Source organism: Strongylocentrotus purpuratus, unplaced genomic scaffold (assembly GCF_000002235.5).
Source record: "Strongylocentrotus purpuratus isolate Spur 01 unplaced genomic scaffold, Spur_5.0 spur5_scaffold_8, whole genome shotgun sequence".
In the NCBI taxonomy this organism is placed as follows: Eukaryota; Metazoa; Echinodermata; class Echinoidea; order Camarodonta; family Strongylocentrotidae; genus Strongylocentrotus; species Strongylocentrotus purpuratus.
In genome coordinates this window covers 24917703-24943680 of record NW_022145614.1, presented here as the reverse complement: position 1 = coordinate 24943680, position 25978 = coordinate 24917703, and the positions used below count along the sequence as shown (strand labels likewise).

The 25978-nt window shown below is 37.7% G+C and overlaps 1 protein-coding gene across 1 annotated transcript; it reads left to right on the top strand.

Annotated features, from left to right (window-relative positions):
* The first annotated feature begins 384 nt into the window (after window positions 1-384).
* Window positions 385-23843, top strand: LOC585210 (lon protease homolog 2, peroxisomal). The gene is made up of 19 exons (XM_030975399.1): window positions 385-538; window positions 3144-3231; window positions 3717-3912; window positions 5162-5271; window positions 9115-9198; window positions 9776-10041; window positions 11403-11576; window positions 12236-12421; window positions 12861-13008; window positions 14089-14168; window positions 15320-15425; window positions 15834-15960; window positions 16406-16704; window positions 17374-17431; window positions 19482-19636; window positions 20426-20562; window positions 22083-22149; window positions 22584-22694; window positions 23376-23843. The coding sequence occupies exons 1-19, from the start codon at window positions 426-428 to the stop codon at window positions 23490-23492; spliced, it is 2622 nt and encodes an 873-aa protein (XP_030831259.1). The 5' UTR covers window positions 385-425; the 3' UTR covers window positions 23493-23843.
* Window positions 23844-25978: the final 2135 nt, after the last annotated feature.

Below are 25978 nucleotides of genomic sequence, written 5' to 3'. Positions count from 1 at the left end.
TGTCCTGATACGCTTTTAATTTGTGCCCCTGCATGGTTACGCCTATGTGAACGAAGAAAAATAAACGCTATCTATAATCAGAGACAAACGTAAAATAAATTTCAGCATGCATGCATGTTTGAAAATTTGGTGGTGATGCATAATTAAGTTTCCGACTCTTTTGAGATGATGCAACATTTATTCGGTCCTTCATGTTTTAGCAAAAGGGTGATAAATATTTAAGCTATCTTGAAATTTTAAATAATCTTCAAAATCTGTAATGAGCAAATTTGAATATGTGTCGTTGGTGCTTTATTCTGGTAATGTTTTATTTAAATGAAACAAAATGGGTGGGGTCAAACTTTTTCTGGAAATCGGTTCTTTCGAAATCGCGGTTATCCAATTAAATCAACCATACCCTTACGTTACGTCATAACAACAAAAACATGTCGGACAAAAAGGGGCTGAGTATTCCTCGGCGTCTGCCACTTTTACTAGTGGGAGATGCCGTGCTTTTACCTGGAGCATCTATGAGAATACCTGTTAACAATCCAACAAAGTGAGTAAAATCAGTCAAAATTGCAAAACTAATGAAATATTTGACTATTGAAAGAAACGTGTAAGGTACGTGTGTACGCATTGAGTGATATGAAAATCGGACAGATAGTGCGCCCGAGCTCCGGGGTCGAGTTCCATTTGACGGTGTGGTACTGTAGCTCAGGTGGACCTGAGCTCCCACAGCTCGATCTAGCTCCTTTGTTTAAGTGATGTAGATCTAGTATTCATTTGCAGTGAGGATTGAATGTACGTTGGGTGATCTAAGATTATACTTGAAAATTGTTGAAGCACTGATTTCAGTATTTAAAACAATCTTTCTCTGCTCTTTCCAGTTGTGACAGAAAACTGCAATTGATCCTTGCCTTTGTGAAAACTCAAACTCAAAGTCAAGATTTGCATTCATGACATTTGATTTATAATATTACATGTGAGCGTGCGTAGGCTTATTTGGACCAATTCAATTCAATTCAATCAAGATTTATCAATCCATGACTGCCAGTCACAGACTAAATTGGACATTTTTTATAGTGCAAGTTGAATAGACCCTACAATATATATAAAAAGTGAAACAATGTCTTGACTCTTGAATAATTAAGGAAACATGTAAAATTGAATGTAAAAGATACATAAAATACATGTAGATTACACTAACAAAATTGTATTCAGAAAAAACATGTATATAAGATCATTGTTTGAAGCATTATCATTGCATACAATTTACCTCACTGCTCTCAATGAAAATTATTGCATGAATTAAAGAAAAGGTAATACGGTACGATATAGTAGGTCAAGCAGGAAAAGGAAGAAGTGTGTTTCTGGTAAGGTAAGTACTGTAAGCAAATAAATATTGCTGTCTGATATTGAAGAAAGGAAGGAAGAGAGTGGTAGATTTCATTTGTAACAGGAGATTGAAGTACAGAATACTATGGAGAAAAGAAAATAGGAGCTTCTGAAAAACTGGATGAAGAAATAAGTTCACACACATACGGTATTGTAAACAGAGAGATGCTGATAGCAATATCAATATACAATGAAGAGTCTGGTACATGTAATTTTATATTTGTGTTATGATAATGGAGTGTAGGTATGAGATTAGGCAGAACATTATTCAGGAGTCTCTTATTTATCCAAGAAAATACTTATAGACCCTTTGTTGAACAAATTCACACAGGTATTGAAAAAGACTTGAAATGTGCATTATTAATATTTGCTGGTTGTGATTTTTTTCCACACATCATGACGTCAACTCAAGAAAATGCTGAACCCAGATAAACTTAAGAATTATTCTAAAACACTGAACTAGAAGACTATAAGCTGTTGGAACAACGTGCGTAATTTGTGGTCCCCCCCCCCCCATTCTTACTAAATCTTGCAATATAAGTTTGATTGAAAATGCCATAAATTTAGTCATAGCGAGAGTGCCCATGTATACGCATACGCTTAACTGCGCTAAACTAATAAAAACAAAACCTGCCATGAACATTAGAGTTTCAACTCTTTTCTCGTTTTAAGTAGTCTATAGTCATTCCCCAAAATATGAGATAAGACTATTGAGAAAAGTCTAATATCAGTAATTCTATTCACAAACATTAAAGATAAAGTTGAGTGCTGGTGATGGGATTGCATTGTGAAAGAAACAGTGTGGAATCGATCAGAAAAGGTTGATCATCTAGCATATAAGTATTGGTGTTTACTGTACGGTTCTGGAATCATCAAAGTGATAAGAAATGTGGCCCAGTCTTGGTAAAGTTAGAAGCACTGTACACAGAAAGATATACATGTATAAGGGATTACACAAACATGTTGCATAAAAATCTGTCCCGATTTTTATGATGTTACATGCCATATTTAGAATATTAAGGCATTTGAAGAGCCATGCTTTTCTGGGAACATTTGTTATCTGATCTTCTTCCACACTTTCAATGTACAATGATAATGCTCACAAATTATTTTTCACCTCTTCCCAGAACTCGACCTTCTCTTTAAATGCTATCTTTCCTGTAAAATATCCTGAACTGCATGTAAAATGAATGAGTGTTTAGAACTTCAGAGTCAGACATTGGATCCTTTATTTTGCAATGTCAAATTGACATGGCCACTTTTTCTTGAATTCGATGACATTTTTTTGCACACTTACTCTTTAGAATACTAGGAATATATCAGATTTTGCATTAGAGGAATATGAAAGAAATTTCTTGAAGTCACATGTTAGGTGCGCAGGCATGGGGCTCCCCAACATACCAATTACAAGGAAGTTCACCACCTAGGTCAGCCCTATTGTTCATGAAACTAAATAAAACAAGAAAGGTATAAGAAGTAAAACGAATACACACTCTGAAATCTTGGATCTTGGATTCATTTCCTCCTAAATACTCTGAAAAAGAGTTTTCTAGATCAATAGAGATCTAGAAAAAGATTCTTATAACTTTTAGATCAATAGAGATCTAGAAAAAGATTCTTATAACTTTTAGATCAATAGAGATCTAGAAAAAGATTCTTATAACTTTTAGATCAATAGAGATCTAGAAAAAGATTCTTATAACTTTTAGATCAAATCCATCTCTGTGGTTCTAAAATGATTCTGATTCTTTGTTTGTTTATTTTAGTATGAACATGGTGAAGAGTCACATCCTACGTCATAACACCTTGACGAGCACAGTCATTGGAGTGGTACCAAAGAATCCAGAGAAGGAAGTAAGTTTAAATGGTCTTGACTGACTGATCTATTCTCTTCTGTAAACTAGTACAGATGGGCTTTAAGGATTTTTTTTCCTGATTTTCTTTTTAAACCAAAGATAAATGACATAATTGAATTAAGGTACAAGAATTGCTGTTGGTATTATTGACATGGCTCTTCACAAATGTTACATTAGATCATGAGTTACATGTAGGATCATGTGATTTATATGATTGTGTTTAATCCTTAATTTTGATCATTGATTCCTTTCTTAAATGTCCTCTTACTGTTCAATTCTGACTGGACAAGGTAATCAAACTTCATTACTATGAAGTTACGTTTGTTGTTGTTTAGGACAGCCAGTGACATTTTTGAAAACTGTTGAAATGTTCTTCTAGAATGCACATTCAACTGTACATGTACATTTGTATATACATGTACCACAGCAGTATACTGAAAATTTCTTAACTTTAACCGTAATTCATTTCTTTGTCAAACTCAGGAGGTGTTGGATAGTATGCACGCTATTGGCACAGCTGGAGTTGTTGTTCAAGTAACTGGCACCAACTGGCCGAGACCAGCTTACACTCTGCTTGTAACTGGTTTGTGCCGGTTCAAAGTGAATCGCCTGCTCCAGGAGGAGCCGTATCCAGTGGCTCAGGTGGAGCAGTTGGACAAGCTACCCGGGGATGTTGCCGGTATGTTAGATATTCAACCATTGTACATCGCTGCCGCCACCATCATTATCATCTACATAATAAGAATTGTCATTATCATTGTCGCTATAATAACCATCATCACTACCACCATTATTACCACCCACCAACATCATCATCACTTCGCCATCACAACCACCACCATCACAATCACTATTACCATTACCACCCCTGCCATCATCATCACTTCAAAATCACTACTACCATCACCACTACCACCACCACTACCACCACCACTACCACCACCACTACCACCACCATCATCATCACTACCACCACCACTACTACCACCACCATCATCATCACTACCACCACCACCACCATCATCATCACTACCACCACCATCATCATCACTACCACCACCACCACCATCATCATCACTACCCCCACCATCATCATCACTACCACAACCATCATCATCACTACCACCACCATCATCACCACTACCACCACCATCAACATCACTACCACCACCACTACCACCATCATCACTACCACCACCATCATTATCACTACCACCACCATCATCATCACTACCACCACCACCATCATCATCACTACCACCACCATCATCATCACTACCACCACCATCATCATCACTACCACCACCATCATCATCACTACCACCACCATCATCATTACTACCACCACCATCATCATCACTACCACCACCATCATCACTACCACCACCATCATCATCACTACCACCACCACCATCACCACTATCTTCACCATCATTACTGAATTCTCTCATTCCTATAAGGTTAATACAAGCACCACTTGGTCCCCATACATGTAGGCAATGCTTTAATGCTACCACCATCACCATTATTTACCATCACCACTTGTAACATCATCATGATAAACATCATAGTAATTATAATAATGACAATGTTCTGACTAGAATATCTTACTGTCTTAAGACTATCATCCTGGATCTGAGGAAATGAGGCATGTGCTTTTATAATTCTGCACATCTAGTAAAAGTAAAACAAATATGAGAGGGCATGAAAAAGATGACCACAATTTTTAAAGCTTGCACACATCATAGAGTGACTGAATGTTACACAATCCTTAAAAGTCTAGGAAATCTTTCTTAAAATACATACTGTATTTTTATTTTGCCATCAGCCTGTCAGTTGCTTGTTTTTGTTATAAAGGCCACAAGCCAAACCAAACCAAAATCAGTTGTTCCTTCTTTATTTTCATCTCCTCTGATTGATTTGTTCAGTTTTGGAAGCAGACGCTGAAACACTACCTGTTGCAGATGACTTTCGTGAGCAAGCAACAAGGCTTCTAGAACTCCTAGATATCACCACACCTGTTGTGGCCAAACTCAAGGTATTGTACACAAATTGTTTCATATTCCAAATTCATTAGTAGTAGGTAATTAGTCATTATTCAAATTGGCAGGACTGATTCACCATTCCAATGAGGAATCATTTCAGGGCAAAACAACAAACTGTGAACAGATTTATAAATAAACTAATTGCCCTTTTAATTGGCAAACAATAATTTTTTAATCTGCTGATAATCCTGCAGGCCATTTGAAGATTTGAATTTTGTTGTTCTTGTTGTTCTTGTTCTTGTTGTTGTTTTTCCATGCAAGATTCCTTGCATGGAAATTGAGCCCATAGCAGTTTCTTGCAACTCTGACTTGTCAGGTACGCATGAATGACATTTGTCAAAGTTGACTGAACTACAAAACATTATCTTGTGTATTGTCTTATCCAAAGTCCAAAGTCCTGCTTTCTTGATAATCACCCTGAGTTTTAATACTCAGATCGTGCGCAAAATAGCGTGTTTTAAAATGGTACCTACATGTAGTTGCAGTTATGTCAACATGATGCAATGTAGCAGTAAGGGATATGCATGGAGTTTAGCTCATAAAGAATTATTATGAGAGGGTATCATGTATTAAAACATGACCAAGTACATGTACACCAACATATGTCTAGTACAATTACATACATACTCTGTATCTCAAATTGGATGAGAAATTTTAAAATGGATGTTCTACATTTTAATTTTTTCTTCATTATTTAATGTACATTTGGCAGGATTTGGTTCTAGGTTGTATATGTACACCCATGTATGTTGTGACGCTAAGACAGAGAACAAAATAGAATTCTCACTTTATTTTTGAAGAATCAACTTTATATTTGATTTGTTTTGATTCAATTGTTTTACATTCCACAAAATAACAGTTTACATTTATATATATCATTAAAGGTCAGCAAGATGAAGCATAATGACAGAAAACAATGATGGCAGTAAATAAACAGTAAAGTGAAATATGAGGAACCTATTAAAAAGCAATACTTTTATGATATAGATTCCCAGACAATATGTGAGGTTATATAATTGTATATTTGTATATGTAATATTGTATGATGACTGGAATATATCATGTACATGTATGTACATATCAGGGGTCAGAGATCAGACCTACCAGTGCTGTTAGATTTAGGTGATATTTTTGTTTACATAATAAGTTAACGTACTGTACTTCAAGGATATGAGATCATGAATTCTCTGTGGCATTAAAAAAAAAATGGTGAATTGCCGATTGGTCTACAACCAGTTCGTCTGCTACCAATTGGTCTATTCCCATATGGTCTACACCCAGCCCGTCTACTATGCACATGGTCTAATAATCATTTTGTCTACTTATCATTTGGTCTAATGTCAATTTAGGCTAATAATCATTTGGTCTAATTTCCATATGGTATAATCTTCAATTAGTCTACTACCCATTTGGTCTAATGTTCATTTAGTATAATCTCCAGTTGGTCTACCATCAATGAGGTCTAAATTATAAATATTTATCATTAAAGGTAAAGACCAGTTATGGTCATGCGATTGCATTGTGAAAGAAACGTTGTGGAATCGATCAGAAAAGGTTGATCATCTAGCATCTAGCATCTGCAAGGTTCTGGAATCATCAAAATTAAGGCTGTGCACAACAGTGTAATGAGGTTCCCGAGTACACTCCCATGCTTACAAGCGAATACTCGAGTATTCGGACGCCATGTTTTTTTTTGAATTTTTTTTTTTTTTTTTGAATTTTTTTTTTTTTTTTTTTTTGATTTTTTTTTTTTTTTTGCCACCACCATACATACCACTGGAGCAGTATCCCAGTTCTGCCGCCGAAAACGCATGCAATTTTACTTTGAGTTGCAGTTGAAGGCGCCGATTTAATAATAATAATAACAGTGAACAATGCTATTTTAAAAACCAAAGATGGCAGAATAATCCATTTTCCTCCAAGTCCAAGCAGAAATCCAGACATTTGGTCCCAGTTTCTGAGTGGTGAGTTTGACAGTGCTTGAGTTGGGAAACATTTTTTTTTTTTTTTTTGCGGCCGAATATTCGGGTACGAGAAATCGTACCCGAGTAGTTGTCAACCGTGCGGGTACTCGAGCATTCGACTACCCTGCACAGCCTTAATCAAAATGATAAGAAATTTGGCCCATTCTTCGTAAAGTTACAAGCACTATACACAGAAAGATGTATATGGGACTACCCTATATCTCTCACAGACCATGAGAGAAACAAATTTACCAAATATATGAATTAGTAGGCGGTTTCCCGGCAAATTTTTTATCATCATGTATTAGTCAAAACATATTCTTTCACATGATTGGTAATGAGAGCTTCCATTTCATTTTTTGAAATTGGGGCGTTTCCAATACTGGTCTTTACCTTTAAATGATTATTAGACCATGTGGATAGTAGACAGGCTGGGTGTAGACCATATGGGAATAGACTAATTGGGTAGTAGACGAACTGGTTGCAGACCAATGGCTGTGAACCATTTTGAATGAGTAATCTACTTTGAAATATAGGCCTATAGTTTTTTCATGTTTTTCTTTTATGTAAATAAATGTGTATCATGCATACCATTAGGGGTCATACATCTATTGTAGAATACAAAGAAACCGCAACCTTATTTTTATCTGATATCTTGCCCTTCCTTGAAGTTCCACGAGTCGTGTGTCCAGATTAGTTTTGATGGTGACTTGTTGAAATACTTTGACCTGCCAAGGATACTAAATAGATTAGAACTCACAGTCAACAGCTGTAATAATGTTTAAGGATCCAATACATTAAAACTCAACTGACACAGTATAGTATCATTTTCATGTTCACACCCCTCCTGCTTTGGCGTATATGACAAGCGTTGGAGAGTTGAACTGTAAAGTTTGAGAATATTGAGATACAGTGTGCTGTAGATTGACTACTGTAACGGTGAAATTTGAAGAGTAAGTTAACCTTTGCAGGAGTCGTACTTTAATTTGAGTGATTCTACTAAATTACTACCTTTTGACTAAAAACAAACTCGAAATTTTAAATGGGCTTGTGGATTTTTACGATTGGATATTGTTTTATTAAGATGAACTAAGAAACCTGTCTCATGAACTCGTAGTTGTTAAAAAGTTGTGTGAGGCGCGATGGCTCAGTGGTAAAGCAGTGGTTTTGAACCGGGAGGTCCAGGGTTCAAAACCAATTTGATGCACTAGTGCCCTTTGGTAAGGCATTAATCCTCATTACCAAGTCCCACCGAGAGGACTCCAAGCCGTCGGTCCACTGGTTGCTTTCTCTCAAGCAAACATATGCTTTCTTAGCAGTCAGGTAAAAACAAACCAACCACGAACCCAAACAATCAAGTTGTTTACCTTTAAAGAGAAGGTTGAGTTCTGGGAAGAGGTGAAAAATAATATGTGAGCGTTATCATTTTTATTATGCAAGTGTGGAAGAACATCAGATAAGACATGTTCCCTGAAAGCATGGCTCTTCAAATGCCTTCATATTCTAAATATGTCATGTTAACATCGTAAAACTCCGGGGGGGGGGGGTAGGATTTTTACGCCACGTGTTCGTGTAGTCCCATATACATCTTTCTGTGTACAGTGTTTGTAACTTTACCAAGACTTGGCCAAATTTCTTATCATTTTGATGATTCCAGAACCTTGCAATACACACAAATTCTTATATACTAGTTGATCAACCTTTTCTGGTCGATTCCACACCGTTTCTTTCACAATGCAATCGCATGACCAGAACTCAACTTCATCTTTAATGGCACCGCATGGATGATGTATTATATTGACATGAATAGAATGATCTAGAGTGATTTTCTGTGACTAATGAAAAACCTCTCTTTCTTATGTTGTATTCCAGAGGTTACTTGACAGCCTGCCCATCACAAGACTTCCAGATATATTTGCGTCCATCGTCAAGGCATCCTACAACGAAAAACTGGAGGTAAAATTGAATTGTCTCTTATGCATTAGTGATTGATAATTGTTATAAGGGGTCTTGGAATGGAACATAGATTGAGATGTCGGTATGATAGGCCAGAAGGTTTTTAAACATGAAGTTTAAGGAGGTACATGAGGGAGCTGAAAAGCAAAGAAACAAGGCTATATAATTGCATTAATTAAGATTATAATCAGAAAGTTTTTCCAAGCTTTTCTTTAAAAGCGGAAAAATGTTATGGTGAGGGAGAGAATGAGGGCGCGAGAGAGAGAGAGAGAGAGAGAGAGAGAGAGAGAGAGAGAGAGAGAGAGAGAGAGAGAGAGAGAAAGGGGGGGGGGGGGGACAAACAGTTATAGAGAGAGAGTCGCACAGATAAAAAGAAGGAATTCAAAGTGAATGTGTCATTTACAATAGATACAGTAAATTAAGTATTTATATATTACAATTATGTAAGAGACCACAAACATATATTGATCATGAAAAACTGGATGGATTATAAATTTAGTACTGTAAGTCAAAGTTGAAATATCCATGCATCAGATTTGAGTCAGATATGATGCATCATCCTATCTTTCCTATGAAGGTGCTTGACGCAGTTGACCTTGAGAAGCGCTTCCAGAAGACCCTCCCCCTCCTGGCTCGTCAGATAGAGGGCCTGCGTCTCCTCAGGCACGCCAAGCGAGGGAGTGACAACAATAGAATGCCTCATGCCTTGAAGGAGGACAAAGAAAATCGCGTCGTCGTCTTGAAGAACAGCCCTGGGAGACCGAGGTTTATCGATCGCCATGAGAAGAATGATGATAACGAGGGCGAGGGAGATGAGATCTCAGAGCTGGATCGAAAGATCAAGTATGTCTGCTTGTGTTTTTGTTTGTTCTTTTATGATTTGCAAAATAAAAACTGAAATTGTTGACAACAACCATTCTCTCATAATGAAATTTTATCAAAAGGCAGAAATTTGGTGTAATGTTACTAGTGATACAATCAGTTTGTGGCATAGAACTTACCAAATCCGAATCCATGAAATATTCATATACCGTATTTGCTGCAATAAGGCCGCAGTGTTTTTGGAAGAAAAAATATCAAAAAGTCGGGGTGCGGCCTTTACGCTACAACAACAAAATTCAGCGGTCAATTTGCGTCCATTTGCACATATGGGACTATGAACGGTAGGATGACTAGACAACGGTACAGGACAATTCAGAATAACTCCACACAACTTACCGACAATTTTATGTTGCATAGTTAACATGAAGACGAAAAAAAAAAGACATAACTTATTTTTCTAATAAAATCTGCCGATAGATCTAGATCTAAGTCCGTACCAAAAAGTAAAAAAAGGGACAGGCCGTTACTTACGGAGCTAGCTGCCACGCAACGCAACTGCGCAGGTTGAAAAACGCTATTCCGGATTACACCGCACATCGAGGTAGGGATATTGTAGGATACCAAATCTGCGTGCGATACAGTACTACTACTAGCTTAAAAGTCAATGAAGATCTGCTAAATTACGATCATTTTTGAGGTAAACTTCTTGTAAATTTATAAGAATATTGATGAATTTGGTATCAGTTTGTAAAAAAAAAGAGTGTTCTACAAGAAAATTACGATCATTTTGTTTGGTCCGTTTTTTTCTTCTCCCTTTTTTTTTTTCCCTCTACGAAATGTCAAAGTTGGGGGTGCGGCCTATGCGGCACTGCGGCCTTATCGCCGGCAAATACGGTAGGCAATATTGCCTGCCTTCATGGTATACAGTCAAACCAAAGAGAAACAAAAATCAAAATGGTTAGGTTGGATGTTGGAAAAACAAATTACCCAGTATTAAACTTTTCAGATGTGAAGAAATGCATTGTTACATACTGTTTTTCTTAATATTGATCGTGAAGATTTATTCTAAAAGTTCCTGGTATTTCTAAGGCTTAAAAAAAGTTTCAATGTCATCAGCGTTTTATTAGGGTGAATGAAAAGATGAGATTGTTCAGATAAGGGGCGAGGACCAAAGCTTGTAGAGCTATCAGTGACTCCTTTATTTCCACATATCAACTTTTTGTTTTGTTTTTTGGCACAATGTTAGAATGGAAGTTCAATTATCTAATAATTGCCCTATTCTGTGCAGCCTCCAGTCGTGGGCATTACGTCATGAGTTGTTTCCACAGAACAATTACCAAAGACATATTTTTTTTATTCTTTCTTTCTCTGTATTTTTGAAGGGATGCTAATATGCCCAAGCATGCGCTGAAGGCATGTCAGAAGGAGCTGAAGCGATTGAAGAAGATGCCCAGCGCAATGCCAGAGTATGCCATGACCAGGAACTATCTGGAGCTGATGTCAGAAGTGCCTTGGTCCAAGCAGTCTAAGGATACTCTGGACATCAAGCAAGCAAGGTGGTGATAAAGATTGTACTGGTGGTGATGGTGGTGGTGGTGGTGGCGGTGGCGGTGGTGATGGTGGTGGCGGCGGTGATGGTGATAGTGGTGGTGATGATGGTGGTGGTGGTGATGGTGGTGGTGGTGGTGGTGGTGGTGGTGGTGGTGGTGGTGGTGGTGGTGGTGGTGGTGGTATTGTGTCGGTGAAAATAAACATGATGCTTTGGTGTTGATGCTGCTTCTGCTATTGCTGCTGATAATGACAGTGATGATGGGGATACTGATCATGATATTGATACTATACATATTGTGGTGATAGTAATGATGATTCTGGTGATGAAAATGATGATTTAATTGTGATGCTACTTCTGATTGTGGTGACATATGTGCACAGTCCACTATGTATCGAAAGATTGTTTAATAAAATTGTACTGCCAAACCTTCAGGGGCCCGTTTCACAAAACTTGTCATCAGTGACAAATGACAGTCTTTAGTATAAGCTACTGAAATCCTTGCTTCTTATTGGTTATCAGCAGATTTGTCACTGATTTTTGTCATTGTCATTGAAAAAAGGCTTTGTGAAATGCTCCCCAGGCCTTGGGTCAGTGTGACAGAGAAACAAGATTGCCCGATTCATATCTATCGCTCATTTTGTATTTTGAATTTCTCATTTCTAGGATTGATCTCGATGCCGATCACTATGGCCTAGACAAGCTGAAGAAGAGGGTGATTGAATACCTGGCTGTCCGTCAGCTGAAGAACTCCCTCAAGGGTCCTATCCTCTGTTTCGTTGGTCCACCAGGTGTGGGCAAGACCAGCCTTGGTAGATCCATTGCCCACACACTGGGGAGGGCCTTCCACAGGTAGGACTTGGTTGGGTTTTATCAACTATCTTGAATGCCTAACATTTTGTAAATGGTTTCATTGTCATTTGGTATGCTCCCTTTTAATGTAGTTTCAATTTAACATTATATTGGGCTTAAAATTTCATGAGTCATGGGTAAGCCAAATCAATGTAAATTTAAACAAAAATTACATTTGTTTAAAAATACAAGGTAAAACAAAAGAGAGTAAACATCAAAAATTGTATCCAGGGCTATTTAACTATCTGGGTATATCATATTGAAATAGACAACAGAGAGAAAATAATCAAAAGTGAGGACAAACCTTATGCCTTGCCCTACCTACCTAACAACACGTAATATATGTAATTTGCTTTCTGACTATTGAAATTTGTATTGAGGCACCTGAGTATAAATTTGGTTACATTACGAAAATGGTCTATTGATCTTTTATTATCAGGATTTCCCTTGGTGGCTGTTGCGACCAGTCTGACATCAGAGGTCACAGACGAACCTACATAGGATCCATGCCAGGCAGGATCATACATGGACTCAAGAATGTTGGAGTCAACAATCCCGTCTTCCTCCTCGATGAGATTGATAAACTGGTACGCTTATTGACCAGTGCATTCATGGTGGTGGTGGTGGTGGTGGTGGTGGTGGTGGTGGTGGTGGTGGTGGTGGTGGTGGTGGTGGTTGTGGCAGTGGGGGGGGGGGGGGGGGAGGGGGGGGAGGATGATGTTAATGGTGACAGTCAGGTCTGGTTACAATGCCTATTCCAGTTGTTTTGTGTTTGGTAATTATTTTCATTGCTGTACTAGCTGAGTAGTCAGGATTTGATCATCAAAGAGATCTCCTGCCAACTGCCAAGTTCCCTTTGCTACATGGTCTATTGCTGTTTGGTCTTCAACCAGTTGGCCTTCTACCCAATTGGGCTAGTTATTTTTTATGAGACCAAATGGGTAGTAGAATATTTGGAGATTGGACCATGTGGAAATTAGACCAAATGACTATTAACCTAAAAGTGAATAGACCAAATGATAAGTAGACAAAATATACCTTGTACATGTAGACCATATGGAAATAGACCAATTAGGTAGTAGACGAACTGATTGTAGACCAAACGGCAATTCACAACAATTATTACCTGTACTCATTTGGTTAATACATTGTATGCCATAAGGACGAGCCAATTTTAACTGTCCTTCCCCGTACAAGTTGTCTACCTATTTTTTGGTTTGAAGGTTTTTGATAGAGACATATTGGCCCGAATTCACAAAGGAGGTTTGTCGACAAGCCTAGGTTTGTGTGCATCATATGACCTGTTTCGACGTGTTTTTACAAGGTTTGTAAAAACGCGTCGAAAAGCATCATATGACGCACATAAACCTAGGTTAGTCGACAAACCTCCTTTGTGCATTCGGGCCATTAAGTTCAAAGGCACATGGTTATCTCTTGCATGTATGCTTCAATTCCGTACATGTATGCAAAGGCCCTTTGTTAAAAAGAGAAAGCGAAAGGAAGTGAGGAGCACACTTACACTGTGCAAGTTCAGCTTGATGTGTGTAATATACAGATTACAAAGTGTTGGCGTGATCTGCATTTTTAAAAAAAGGTTCCCTACAAAGGTCCAATGTGTGATATTCAACGATTAACTGTTTTTATTTTCTGTTTGTTTTTTAATGTAGGGAAAGAGTCTTCAAGGAGACCCAGCCTCAGCCCTCCTGGAAGTCCTGGACCCAGAACAGAACAATGCCTTCACCGATCAGTATCCTTTCCATATATCATTGCGCTGATCATTTATATTTACTGGATTTACCTTGATTTATGATGTCATGAGAGGAATGCTTGTAAGAGTAACACACATCCCAGTTAGGGATTAAAAAGGGCGGGCAGTTGGGGTTATAGATATAGTCTATAGTATCAATCTGACACAGAATAATACCAGGGGGTGTTTCAGAAAGATCTTAAGTTGAACTTACAGTTGGACTTAAAATTTATGGAAAGCCGTTAGCATCTTTGAAAATATTTTGTAAAAGTTATTTTAAAAGGCATAAAATGTTAATTCAAATCATTCATATTTTCTTTTTATCAAGAAGATTTCATGTTCTCGATGTGGAATTTATAAAAAGTCTAAAATACTTGATTTTTTTTGCGTTTTAATATATTTTATTTTAAGGCTACAAATGGCTCTCCATAATATTTAAGTCCAACTTAGAGTTAATTTTGAATTTAGATCTTTGTGAAACACCCCCCTGATGCCTTGATTCAAGGCCATGTTACCTTGAGAGCTTGACAGAATTTACATGTATTTGCATTCATCAGCTGTTAAATGGTCAGACCCTTTTACGTCATTTGTGGGCATTATTGATCAATGAAGTCTACTTTATTTCAGAGACTTGCAGAGAGCATTGTGGAAAATGAAAGTCAAGTTTTGCTAGGATCATAGTTTATGAAAATATGTTATTATATTATATCTATTTTACTGTGATTATTAAGACACTTTAAAATGATTTATTTGAATAATGTTCATATTATATTTATTCTTGGGAACCTTAAAAAAAAAAGCTATGCTATCCAATAGGTTCCGGATTCATTTTATAATTTTGAACTTACCTTGTCAACTATGTTCTTTATTGTGCAAACAATTGATATGAAATGGAATAAATTTGAATCAATCAATAGTGCAGAGCTGCCTCTCACGTGTGAAGGAAAATCACAAAGTAAGGGGCTGAAAAAAAGCCCATCTGATTGGTACATCATTAGTTGAAAACTTCTTATTACACAATCAACGTGAAAGTCAGGGGGCTGTTGTTAGTGACCGGCGGGAAAACAATTGGGAATTTGAAATTTTCTGCAGAAGTCCTTTTTTGGCGTAGGTAGATATGTCAGTGTTGAACCTTAATACTGTGTCACCAGCTACCTGAATGTCCAGTTTGATCTGTCTCAAGTGCTCTTCATTGCCACTGCCAACTCCTTGCAAACCATTCCACCGGCTCTGAAGGACAGGATGGAAGTCATTCAGGTACGTGTGTCTCTGCATGTAGATCCATTCAAGGCCAGTCTGAAATGGCCAACTTTAAAGGTATAAACCAGTTTTGGAAACGCCCCCCCCCCCCCCCCTCTCAAGAAAAGAAATGGAAGCTCTCATTACCAATCATGTGAAAGAATATGTTTTGACTAATATGTGATGATACAAATTTAGCCGGGAAACCGGCTACTAATAGATATATTTGGTAGATTGTAATATCTATCCGGACTGGATAGATATTGTGTAGTCCCATATACATTTTTCTGTGTATAGTGCTTGTAACTTTACCAAGACTGGGCCAAATTTCTTATCATTTTGATGATTCCAGAACCTTGCAGTACACACCAATACTTATATTGCTACATTACATTGGTATTTGATGTATTTTGAATCTCTTTCCAGGTGCCCGGTTATACGCAAGAAGAGAAGTTCCACATTGCCAAAGATCATCTTATACCTAAGCAGTTGAAGGAGCATGGACTCACTTATGAACAACTGCAGTTTGCTGAGGATGCCATCAAATACATCAGTAAGAAACCAATGTTTTTTCCATGTTATTTGCAAGCATAATAAATCTGGCCTAAGTTTTTTGTGTAGGAGATTTAAATATAAAGACTCACTACATGATATATGCCAGTCAAAGCGTGATTGTAGAAAATTACAGAAATTAGGAATGTTTTAAAAATGATGTACCTGCAGGGTCAGGGAATGTGTACTCCTTGCAAGCAAAAATGCTGTTCAGGTTTTTAAAGGTCGTCTGTACTAGTTGGACCAGAAGAGATTAGACCACCCAGCAAGGTCACTGAAAGGTGGCTATCTCATCAACTCAGCTCTCAATTAACATAAGAAAAAATGGATCATGGGGGACCAACAGGCTCCAATTGGGGAAGTTTTTCTATATAGAGGGAGCAAGTAGCTACAAGTAGTACAGTGGGGCTTTAAAGGTACTTCCTCTATGCCATTATTTATTCCAGTCTCCAAGTTCACCAGAGAAGCAGGAGTCCGCCAGCTGGAGCGCAAGTTTGGTGCGGTCTGTCGCGCGGTAGCTGTCCGGGTCGCGGAAACGCAGATGAGCAAACGAAAGCCCTCCGCTGGCTCTTCTTCAGAGGAGGACGCCCCCATGGCCCCAAGGGGGGACAGGGAGACGAAGGAAGAGGTGAAGACGGAATTGACAGATGAGACTTCTTTGGAGCTGACAACAGAGGCCGCCATTGCCCATCCTCCTGAGATGCCCATTGTCATTGATGTTCTGGCAGTGCAAGATATACTCGGGGTAAGTCTTGGGCTGGGCAGGCCAGTTTGATGATTTCAAATAATTGTAGGAATTTACCGTAGGGACCTCTGGCTCATGACTTCATTGTGAATGTAGTTTTACATTTATTTTAAATGTACATTCAGATATTTTCTTCTGTGCACTTGTGTTTCATTTATTACTTGTACCTCGTGCGATATCTTTATCTAAAAATCAACTGTCTAATTACTGGTACTGTTTTGTGACAGAGGCTATATTTGGGCATGTTGATCATCTAGCATATAAGTATTTGTGTGTATTGCAAGCTTCTGGAATCAAGAAATTTGGTAAAGTTACAAGCACTGTACACAGAAGGATGTATATGGGACTACACAAACACGTGGCGTAAAAATCCGTCCCAATCTTTACCATGTTATATGCCATATTTAGAATATGAAGGCATTTGAAGAGCCATGCCTTTCAGGGATCATGTTTTATCTGATGTTCTTCCACCCTTGCATAATAACAATGATAAAACTCACAAATTATTTTTAACCTCTTCCCAGAACTCAACCTTCTCTTTAAATTGACTTATGATGTTTTGTGCATACCACCCAACATGTATAAAAATCAACTGTCTGAGTACTGATAATTTTTTGTGACAGAGGCTATAATGTGTATTTTTATTGGCATATGTTTTCTGTCCACTAGACTGCTATCTACGAAAGTGAAACTAGTGAGAGACTATCACAGCCAGGTGTTGCAGTAGGTAATTATATTTCCTTTTTTTAATGTCTTCCGATGGTAAATCTTAATCTCTGACCTGTCCTGTTATGCTTGGAGGAGTGTTGGTATCCCCAGTTGGATGTTGAAAAAAAAAGAGGAGTGTTCACTGGCTGATTTGCCTATCAATATTTTCTCACGACATGGGCAAAAAAAACACCCCCCCCCCCATTAAAAAATCCTGGCTACGCCCTTGGTATGGACGTTCTCTCTCGGTGACCTAGTGACAAGTTATTCCACTAACCTGTTATTAATGGCTGTACTACAATACTTGGAATCCAGTCCACACACATTACTTGTTGCTATGTCAGACAACAGAGCTGCCAACTAGTACGGATTTTCCGTAATTGGTACGGAAATCAACGGCAATTACGGAAGCACGGAAACCCCTTCAAAAATTACGGATTCCCCGATTTCTGGACATGCCTATGTATTAACACATGCATTATGCATATGCGAGTGTTTTAGCGGTAATGATCGCGATACTTCCCGGGCCTCGGCCCGGTGGTTAACTTTTGAGCGCACGGAAATATCATCCGCGCCTCAGCCACGACCACTGCACACACATGTAGCTACCATCGAAAGATATGCACACCGCCCTGCCTATATGGGCTGCGTGTGCTAGCTTTCAGCATGCAATATATATCGGGGAGACGGCAAACTCGTCACAAGTCCATTTAGCCACCTTGCAAACCAACCCGTACGGTACCATGTCCATGTGTAGTTTATAGCAGGTCTACAATTTTTTTCCCCTTAGTGATGGGTTCTCATTGTTATGATAATAAAAGTACGACTCGACTAATGATGAAGATGATGATGATGATGATGATGATGATGATGATGATAATTGTCATAAGGAAAATGAATGTACTTCCTTGATTAAACTTGAATTTATATTCAACAATTATTGTCATTGTGTTTTATTTCACATTATTTGTTGGATCATGTTTATTCATTTCATTTTATTCATATACCCCTTTTCATTGTTGATAACAAAATATGATACACGAATAAATTTTGAATGAGCTGACACACAAAGTTTTGACCGATACGAAAGCGCATGCATGGTGGATGTGCTGAAACAAGTGGCACGATATTTATCTGGGCGAAATATGCATTGGCCGAGTGTTACACTACCGCATGTGCAGCAGGTCGGCCGTGGTCGCGTCAAACTTCGAGTAACCGACGGAGAAAAATGACTTCAACTTCATCGAAGAAGCGTTCTAAAAAACTGCAAACCTTCTCAGGTGAAATGGTCATGCATTGTTCCGTCGAAAAGGAATACAAACAGTGCCTGTTGTACACATTGCTCATCCGATTTTGGAATTGGTCATGGCGGTTCGAACGATATCCAGGTACATCTGAAGTCGGTGAAGCACCGGACTGCAGCGGCGGAGGCAAGTTCCAATTCCCGCAGTCATGACATCGCCCAGTTTTTCGTCGCAAAGGACAATTCTGTCACGAACGCCGAAGTGAAGTTTACTTAATTTTTGATAGAGCACAACATCGCGTTTTCAGCAGCAGACCACCTTTCACAACTTGTCAAAAATGCCTTCCCTGACAGTAAAATTGCAATTGTAAAAACCTGAAGTGAATATACACACGTAAGTGAAACAGGGTAATGATACATCAATCCTCTAATAACCATTGTTTTTTTTATAGCACTTAAAATGATGTTATAAACAGAATGTTCTTGTTTTTACTTCAAGTCCTGTCATTCAGAGTGATGCTATTACCATGGTACTAGTAGTTTGTGTTGTGGTGTTGTGTGCAGCTCTACAATGTACGTGCAAATGCAGTCTTCTTGATGTTGAAAGCGCCGCGCTTGAAATTACTGATTTCCATCCAAAATTACTGATTTTTAGCTTTCAGATTACTGATTTTGGTTTCAGAGGTTGGCAGCTCTGAGACAAGCATTGATAAGCTTATGGGCTGATAACATTAAAAAAAAAATTATGTCTACAATGTGCATAAAATTTGAATATGTTTGTCAACCAGTCTATTGGCAATGACTTTGTCCATTTTCCCCTATGTAGGAATGGCTTGGACACCCATGGGAGGAGAGATCATGTACGTTGAGGCCACTAAGATGGAAGGGGATGGAGAACTGACCCTCACCGGTCAGCTAGGGGATGTCATGAGAGAGTCGGCTCAGTTAGCTCTCAACTGGGTCCGCAGCAACGCCTCAAAGGTAGCAAGCAACGTCACTGGTTTATTGGTGGATTTTTCATTTAATTTAATTTATTTGTTTTCACGTCAAGATAAAAACAATATCATATAATATTTTAAATACAGACATATATCATGAGATATCTAAAGTGGGAGAATCATGCAAAGCACATAAATGGCTTGTTAAATGTGATCCTCACAAAATATACAAAATAACAATAACTTTGGTACATAATTTACATGTAATCAAAATTGCAAAAAGAGGAAAGATGAAGAAAATAGAGAAAAAAAGAAGGGAACATTGCATGAACATTGACATTATAATTATTATAATTTTTCAAAAAGAAATTGCTTATATAATTGTTAAAATGTTAAAATGCCAAGAGGAGGAAATATAAAGTTGAATCATGAATTATTAGTGATTTTAGATCCTTTGTAATCATTGAGCTTTGATTTAGTCTAATGTCTTTACAAAACTTCTGTTTTGGGGTACTGCGAGGGCTCATTGTACATGTAAAATGATTTTTTTTGTTTTTGTTATAATGTACATACAGTGCCTAAACTAAAGTAAGGTTTATGATTCACCCAAAATCTATTGTTTCCAGCCCCATTTCTATTTATTCACCTATATCATCCTCAAATAGTTTCTGTGGCTGACTTTTATTTCATTGTTTAAAGTTTGAAATCCTTGGGAATCTGCAAGGCTGAGGGACAACACTTCTAAGCCCATAAATAGCCATGTAGTGTACTATCGTAGGAATAATTTTCCAGTGATTTCTATTTTTTTTATCCTTTTCTTGATTACTGCTAGCTGGCCATTGATAGCAAGCCTGTTGTAGATCTGATGGAGGGGACTGATGTTCACATCCACTTCCCTGCTGGAGCCGTGGGCAAGGATGGACCATCCGCAGGAGTGACCGTAGTAACAGTACTCGTCTCCTTGTTCAGGTACAAGAATCATTCAAGGGATCCGGTAACTTTGTCTTAGATCCTTTTAAAAAATCCTTGATTTAACTCATGCTGCAATGATAATTATAAACCTTTAGATCAGTCAGGAACCCCATGACTTTTACAAGCCGATCGCATGTCTGATTATCAAGATATTTATGATTGAAAATCGAAATCAAATTTGCGTTTGCCTAATGGTTTTCATAGGACTACAGTCCATTGGGGAAAACGAGTATGGTAAAAGCGGTCACTCAAGGTTCTTACTTTTTTGAGGTACTTCTTGATTATTTTGAGGCACTTCTTGATCATTTTGAAGCACAATTTTATTAGGGCTTCAATATTACACCATATCATAGACACTGATAACACGTTGGGCCATGCATCTCAGGTTTGACATTGTTAAACGACCCCTTTAAAGGGAGATAGTAGTCAGTTTCCATGTGCAGTAGGTCATAATTTGCTGACACCAGACTTGGTGGAAATGCCATTGATGGTTGTACAAGTCTCGCACCCAGCAAACCCTTGGTCCTATCAAGAAATACTCCCTTGTCTCCCAGAGAGTCTTCAGGGTTGAGGGAAATGTAAGATAATGGCTTTTCCATATGGGACGATTGGTGGAAAATACAGAGCATTACATAAGGCCTGTTGGTCATAAAGCTGAAGGCTTATCCTGGTGACTGACAACACCTGGGATCCGTTTCACAAAGCCTTTTTCCAATGACAAATGACAAAAATCAGTAACAAATCTGCTGATAACCAATCAGAAGCAAGGATTTCAGTAGCTTATAACAAAAACTGTCATTTGTCACTGATGACAAGTTTTGTGAAACACCCCCCTGAATGGTGTCTAATTCCTCATGAGAGTCCCTTACTATGTGTCTTTTAAGATTATGGTGGTGACAGTGGTGGTTATCTTGGTGGTAGTTTCGTTGGAGTTGCTTGTGGTGTCGATGGTAACAACAGTGATAATGGTTGTGGTATGGTGTGGTGTGGTTCGTAGTGGTAAAGATAACCAATGATATTGATAACAAATATGCATCTGCCTGTGGAGATGGAGTGACAGTAAACGGTTAGTATGATTGTTTCATCTTATCAATGGTAATCATGATAGTGATTACTTGAATAGAATGTGGATAGTGTTCAACTGATAATAACATTATTGGATGATGGAACAGTTTAATAAAATTAAATGAAAGATTTTGTTAATGAATCTGACCAAGGATGCTTCAAAATTGGAGAGGGGACGTGTCATTGAATGAAATGGTATAGTAATAATGACTGCTATGAGAGACATAGTTGTTTTTATACGCTCAAGGGGAGATTACATGATCATTTAATCTCCCCAAGAGCCTATTGGTTTTTTTCAAAAGACTATTGTCCGGTTTGGGCATTTTATGGGACCAATCAGATGGCTGGATTTCTAAAGTGAGGTATATAAAGGATTCTATTAAATCATTCTGACCATTCCAGACTGACAAATAACCAGATAGCTTTTGATATGTTTATTCTCATTTTATTAGCGGACGTTGTGTGAGATCAGACACAGCCATGACTGGAGAGATAACTCTGAGGGGACTCGTCTTACCTGTAAGTTTATTTGTGTGTCATTTGAATTATTGAAACCATGGTTTCAGAGTCAAAGATACAATAAGCCAGTTCATAGTTGCAGTCTGAGCTTGAGCAGATAAAGTTCATTGCAGACCAAATTTTGAAGTACACGGAGACAAAATACTGGATACGTGCTCATGAAAGTTATGTAATCATTATTCATTTATGCACAAGCAGTGCACTCCATGATACACAGGTGGAAGTATTCTTTGAAAAGGGGAAACAAATTCTCCATTGGTGGAGTGACTTATTATACAGAAGAATAGCAATATGCTAACAATATTGAACTCAATCAAAGAAATAGAATCAAACACATGATTTTATTCCTAGGGAAAAGAGGCTTGTATGTATAATAATTTACAATATTGTTGTACAAGCTAAACTTTATGAGTGTTATAACTTCCTCCTTTCAGGTCGGTGGTATCAAGTCCAAGGTATTAGCTGCTCATAGAGCTGGTATCAAGCACATCATCTTGCCCAAGCGATGTGAGAAAGACCTGGAAGAGATACCCCAGAATATTAGGGTGAGTCCTTTCTCATATTCTCGAGGTCTGGGAATTAGAAATTTAAACAAAGGCATCATGGCATTCAACAACATTGCACTAAGTTTTGAAAGCCTCAAGTGAATAAAACTTGCCAAAGGAAAAAGAGAAGAAGAAAGTATAGCTTGGAATTTTTTTATTTGACAAAAAACACTGTATTAACTTTCAGGTCTTCAATCCTGCCTTTGATGGCACCACATTGAAAAGACCAAAATGTAGGTTAAACCATTCCTTACGGGAACTGTATTTCTGTTCCTGTATTAAGACTGTGGGAATGGGAGAATTCAGATATCAATGGAATTAAAGGAGCCAGTTTTAACTACCACTTGTGATACCTTCTGGTTCCGATTGACAACTATACCAGGTCTCTCAGAGAGGACCTAAAGCCGTCGGTCCTCTGGTTGCTTACTAACAAGCATTTATGCTTTCTTCGCAGTCAGGTAAAATAACCACCACTACCACTACCATGTAAAGAGATAACCTAACCTTATCCTTTATCTATCTTATCTACAATATTTTGTAACTGAATGTTGCATTCGGTGTCAGGATATGATAGGCAGTTACAATTTTTACTGTTGTTACTGCTGTTAATAGTTTAGTGCGATTGATTTTAGCTACTAAATATTTTAATTAATTTTTTTTTATCCTCATTTTGTTTGACAGAATGAACTGAAGTTCACCCTGGCTACCAGACTGGAGGACGTCCTTCAGAATGCCTTTGTTGGGGGATTCCCCACCATAGAATCAGCTCGGGATGACGTCATCCCCAGCAAGTTATGATGAGCTAAGGTATTCCCCATGCTGGGATCACCTTAGGATGACATCATTCGTACAAAGTTAGGATGAAACTCAACGATAAGCTTCCTGGCAGAGGTAATCAACAGTACTCATTTCAGTCAGATCAATGAAGAAATGCAGGGCTGAGGAAGGGAAGGAGTTCAAGATTCAGAGTTTATTCCAAATTTCTTAAAACAAAAAAGAAGTAGAAGAAGAAGGAGAAAAGAAAGACAGTTAATGACCGTTCCATCTGCCCTGTTGGTATCACTGTCTCTGTATATTCATCATTTCAATTCTTTTATTCATAAACATTTTGTATTGTATTTCCATATGCCATTATTTCATGCATGCAATTCATCATTGTAAGATGTCCGCGGTTCGAGTCCCGCCGCCGCACTAATGTCCTTTGGCAAGACATTGATCTACATTTGCCACACTCCACCCAGGTGAAGTAAATGGGTACCTGGTAGGAATTTATTCCTTGAAATGCCAGGGTAATAATCGGGAGCGCCAGGAGGGTCAAATCTGATTGACATAAGCGCTATACAAGAACCCACTATTATTATTATTATTATTATTGCATAACTTTGTCTCGGATGAAGAGATGGGTGATAGTGAAATGCTTTGCTTCATTCTCAGGATAACTTCCGCCGTACAAGAACATGCTCTTGAATCTGTTTCATTTTTATACAGTGAGGGAGACGTTCTGATATCCATTGTCTTCCATGATGGTGCTCTCCACTTTCACTCGATTAATATTCTGTCTCTTCAGAGCCAGAAGAGCTTTTACGCCATTTTAAAGTATATGAGTTAACGCCCTTCTGGCTCCAAACAGATAACTTATGTGATTGGGGTATTTGTATATTAAAGACAAACTTTAGTACTGGTAATGCGATTGCATTGTGAAAGAAAAGGTGTGGAAAGGATCAGAAACAGTTGATCATGTAGCATGTAAGTATTGGTGTGCACTGCAAGGTTCTGGAGTCATCAAAATCATAATAAATTTGACCGAGTCTTGGTAAAGTAACAAGCACTCACATAGAAAGCTATATATGGGACAACACACATGGTGTCGGGGCTAGTACTACCTTGATTTCCTTGTCTTTCTATGCTCATTACTCAGCCAGTATACATTTTCTTCCAAAATTGTTTGGCACATGTCATTTATTTGTAATCTTGAACATTCAGTGTAAGTTTCATTTGATTCTGTGAGAATTAATTTTTTTTTTTTACCAGTACTGGAGTTTATCTTTAAAGGTTGATGAATATATAGACTAAAAAGAAACTTGTGTGGTTACAATCTTAATCGGTTAGAGTAATGCAAATCATCATTATTGTTAACATGCAGAGATACTTGCATGTAGTATATGGAAAGCATATGTATTTTTATATAATGGTTTTGTACTGTGTTCTCCTCCAGAATACATCCAACTGGGAATTTGTTCAATTCAAACATATATACAGTCAAACCTGTCTATAGCGACCACCCAAGGGAAACACAAAAAGTGGCCTTTGTAGACAGGTGGTCTTTATAGACAGGTTCCTTTAGTACATGATTCAATGGGAAACCATTTTCAAGGAAAACAACAAATGTGGCCTTTGTAGACGGGTGGTCTTTGTAGACAGGTGGTCACTAAAGCAGGTTTGACTGTATATATGAACCTTGTCATATTTTAATGCTCAATGAAGTTACAAGAAAAAAAAAGGTATCACTGCTAGAGGAACATTAAAGTTGTAACCTCTGTTTTAAAAGCTGTTTTTGTGAGGTGCTAACAGAAACTTGTATCTATTATGGGATCTGTGCATAATCATTTTTAACAGAGGTATATACATGTAACAAGTTAAAAAGTGAGAGAATTGATGCAATTTTGTGAATGTATCTGTGTATCGGTGAAAATGTAAAGAGACCAAGGGATACAGCTTCTTAAAGCTTATATATGTTTTGATTTGTAAATGAGTAAAATAAGTGTCAATTTTCATCTCATTATCATTCGAGCATCTGTAAACAACGGATGAGAAAAGGGCAGTATATTCTTCTATTAAAGTCATCTGCCAAGTGTAAATAGTAATATATGTATCTGTGATTACTTCCATTTGTTTCCATTTTCAGTTTACATGTCACATTTTATCATCTACTTGCAAGTTGCAAGTCAAACAACATATGTAAATTAAAAAAATACAATTACAGTACATTTATATTAAACGATTAACAATAATAGTTGTAACACATTATGATTTTGTAAGAATCTGTTGAAACAAAGTGACAATCCTTCAATTTTACGCTACCATGTATCGATGCTATATCTGTCACTGTGACCTCATTTATTCATTATCATCATCATTAAAGTATCAATATTTCATCAATAGTATTCCATCATTTTGCCTTCTTTTATACTGCAAACAGTTAGTGATGTTTCAAGTTTGACTTTCCATTATTCCTGTTATGTACATGTGTGTCGAAAGAAAAAAAACTTGTGTCATTTCAAATT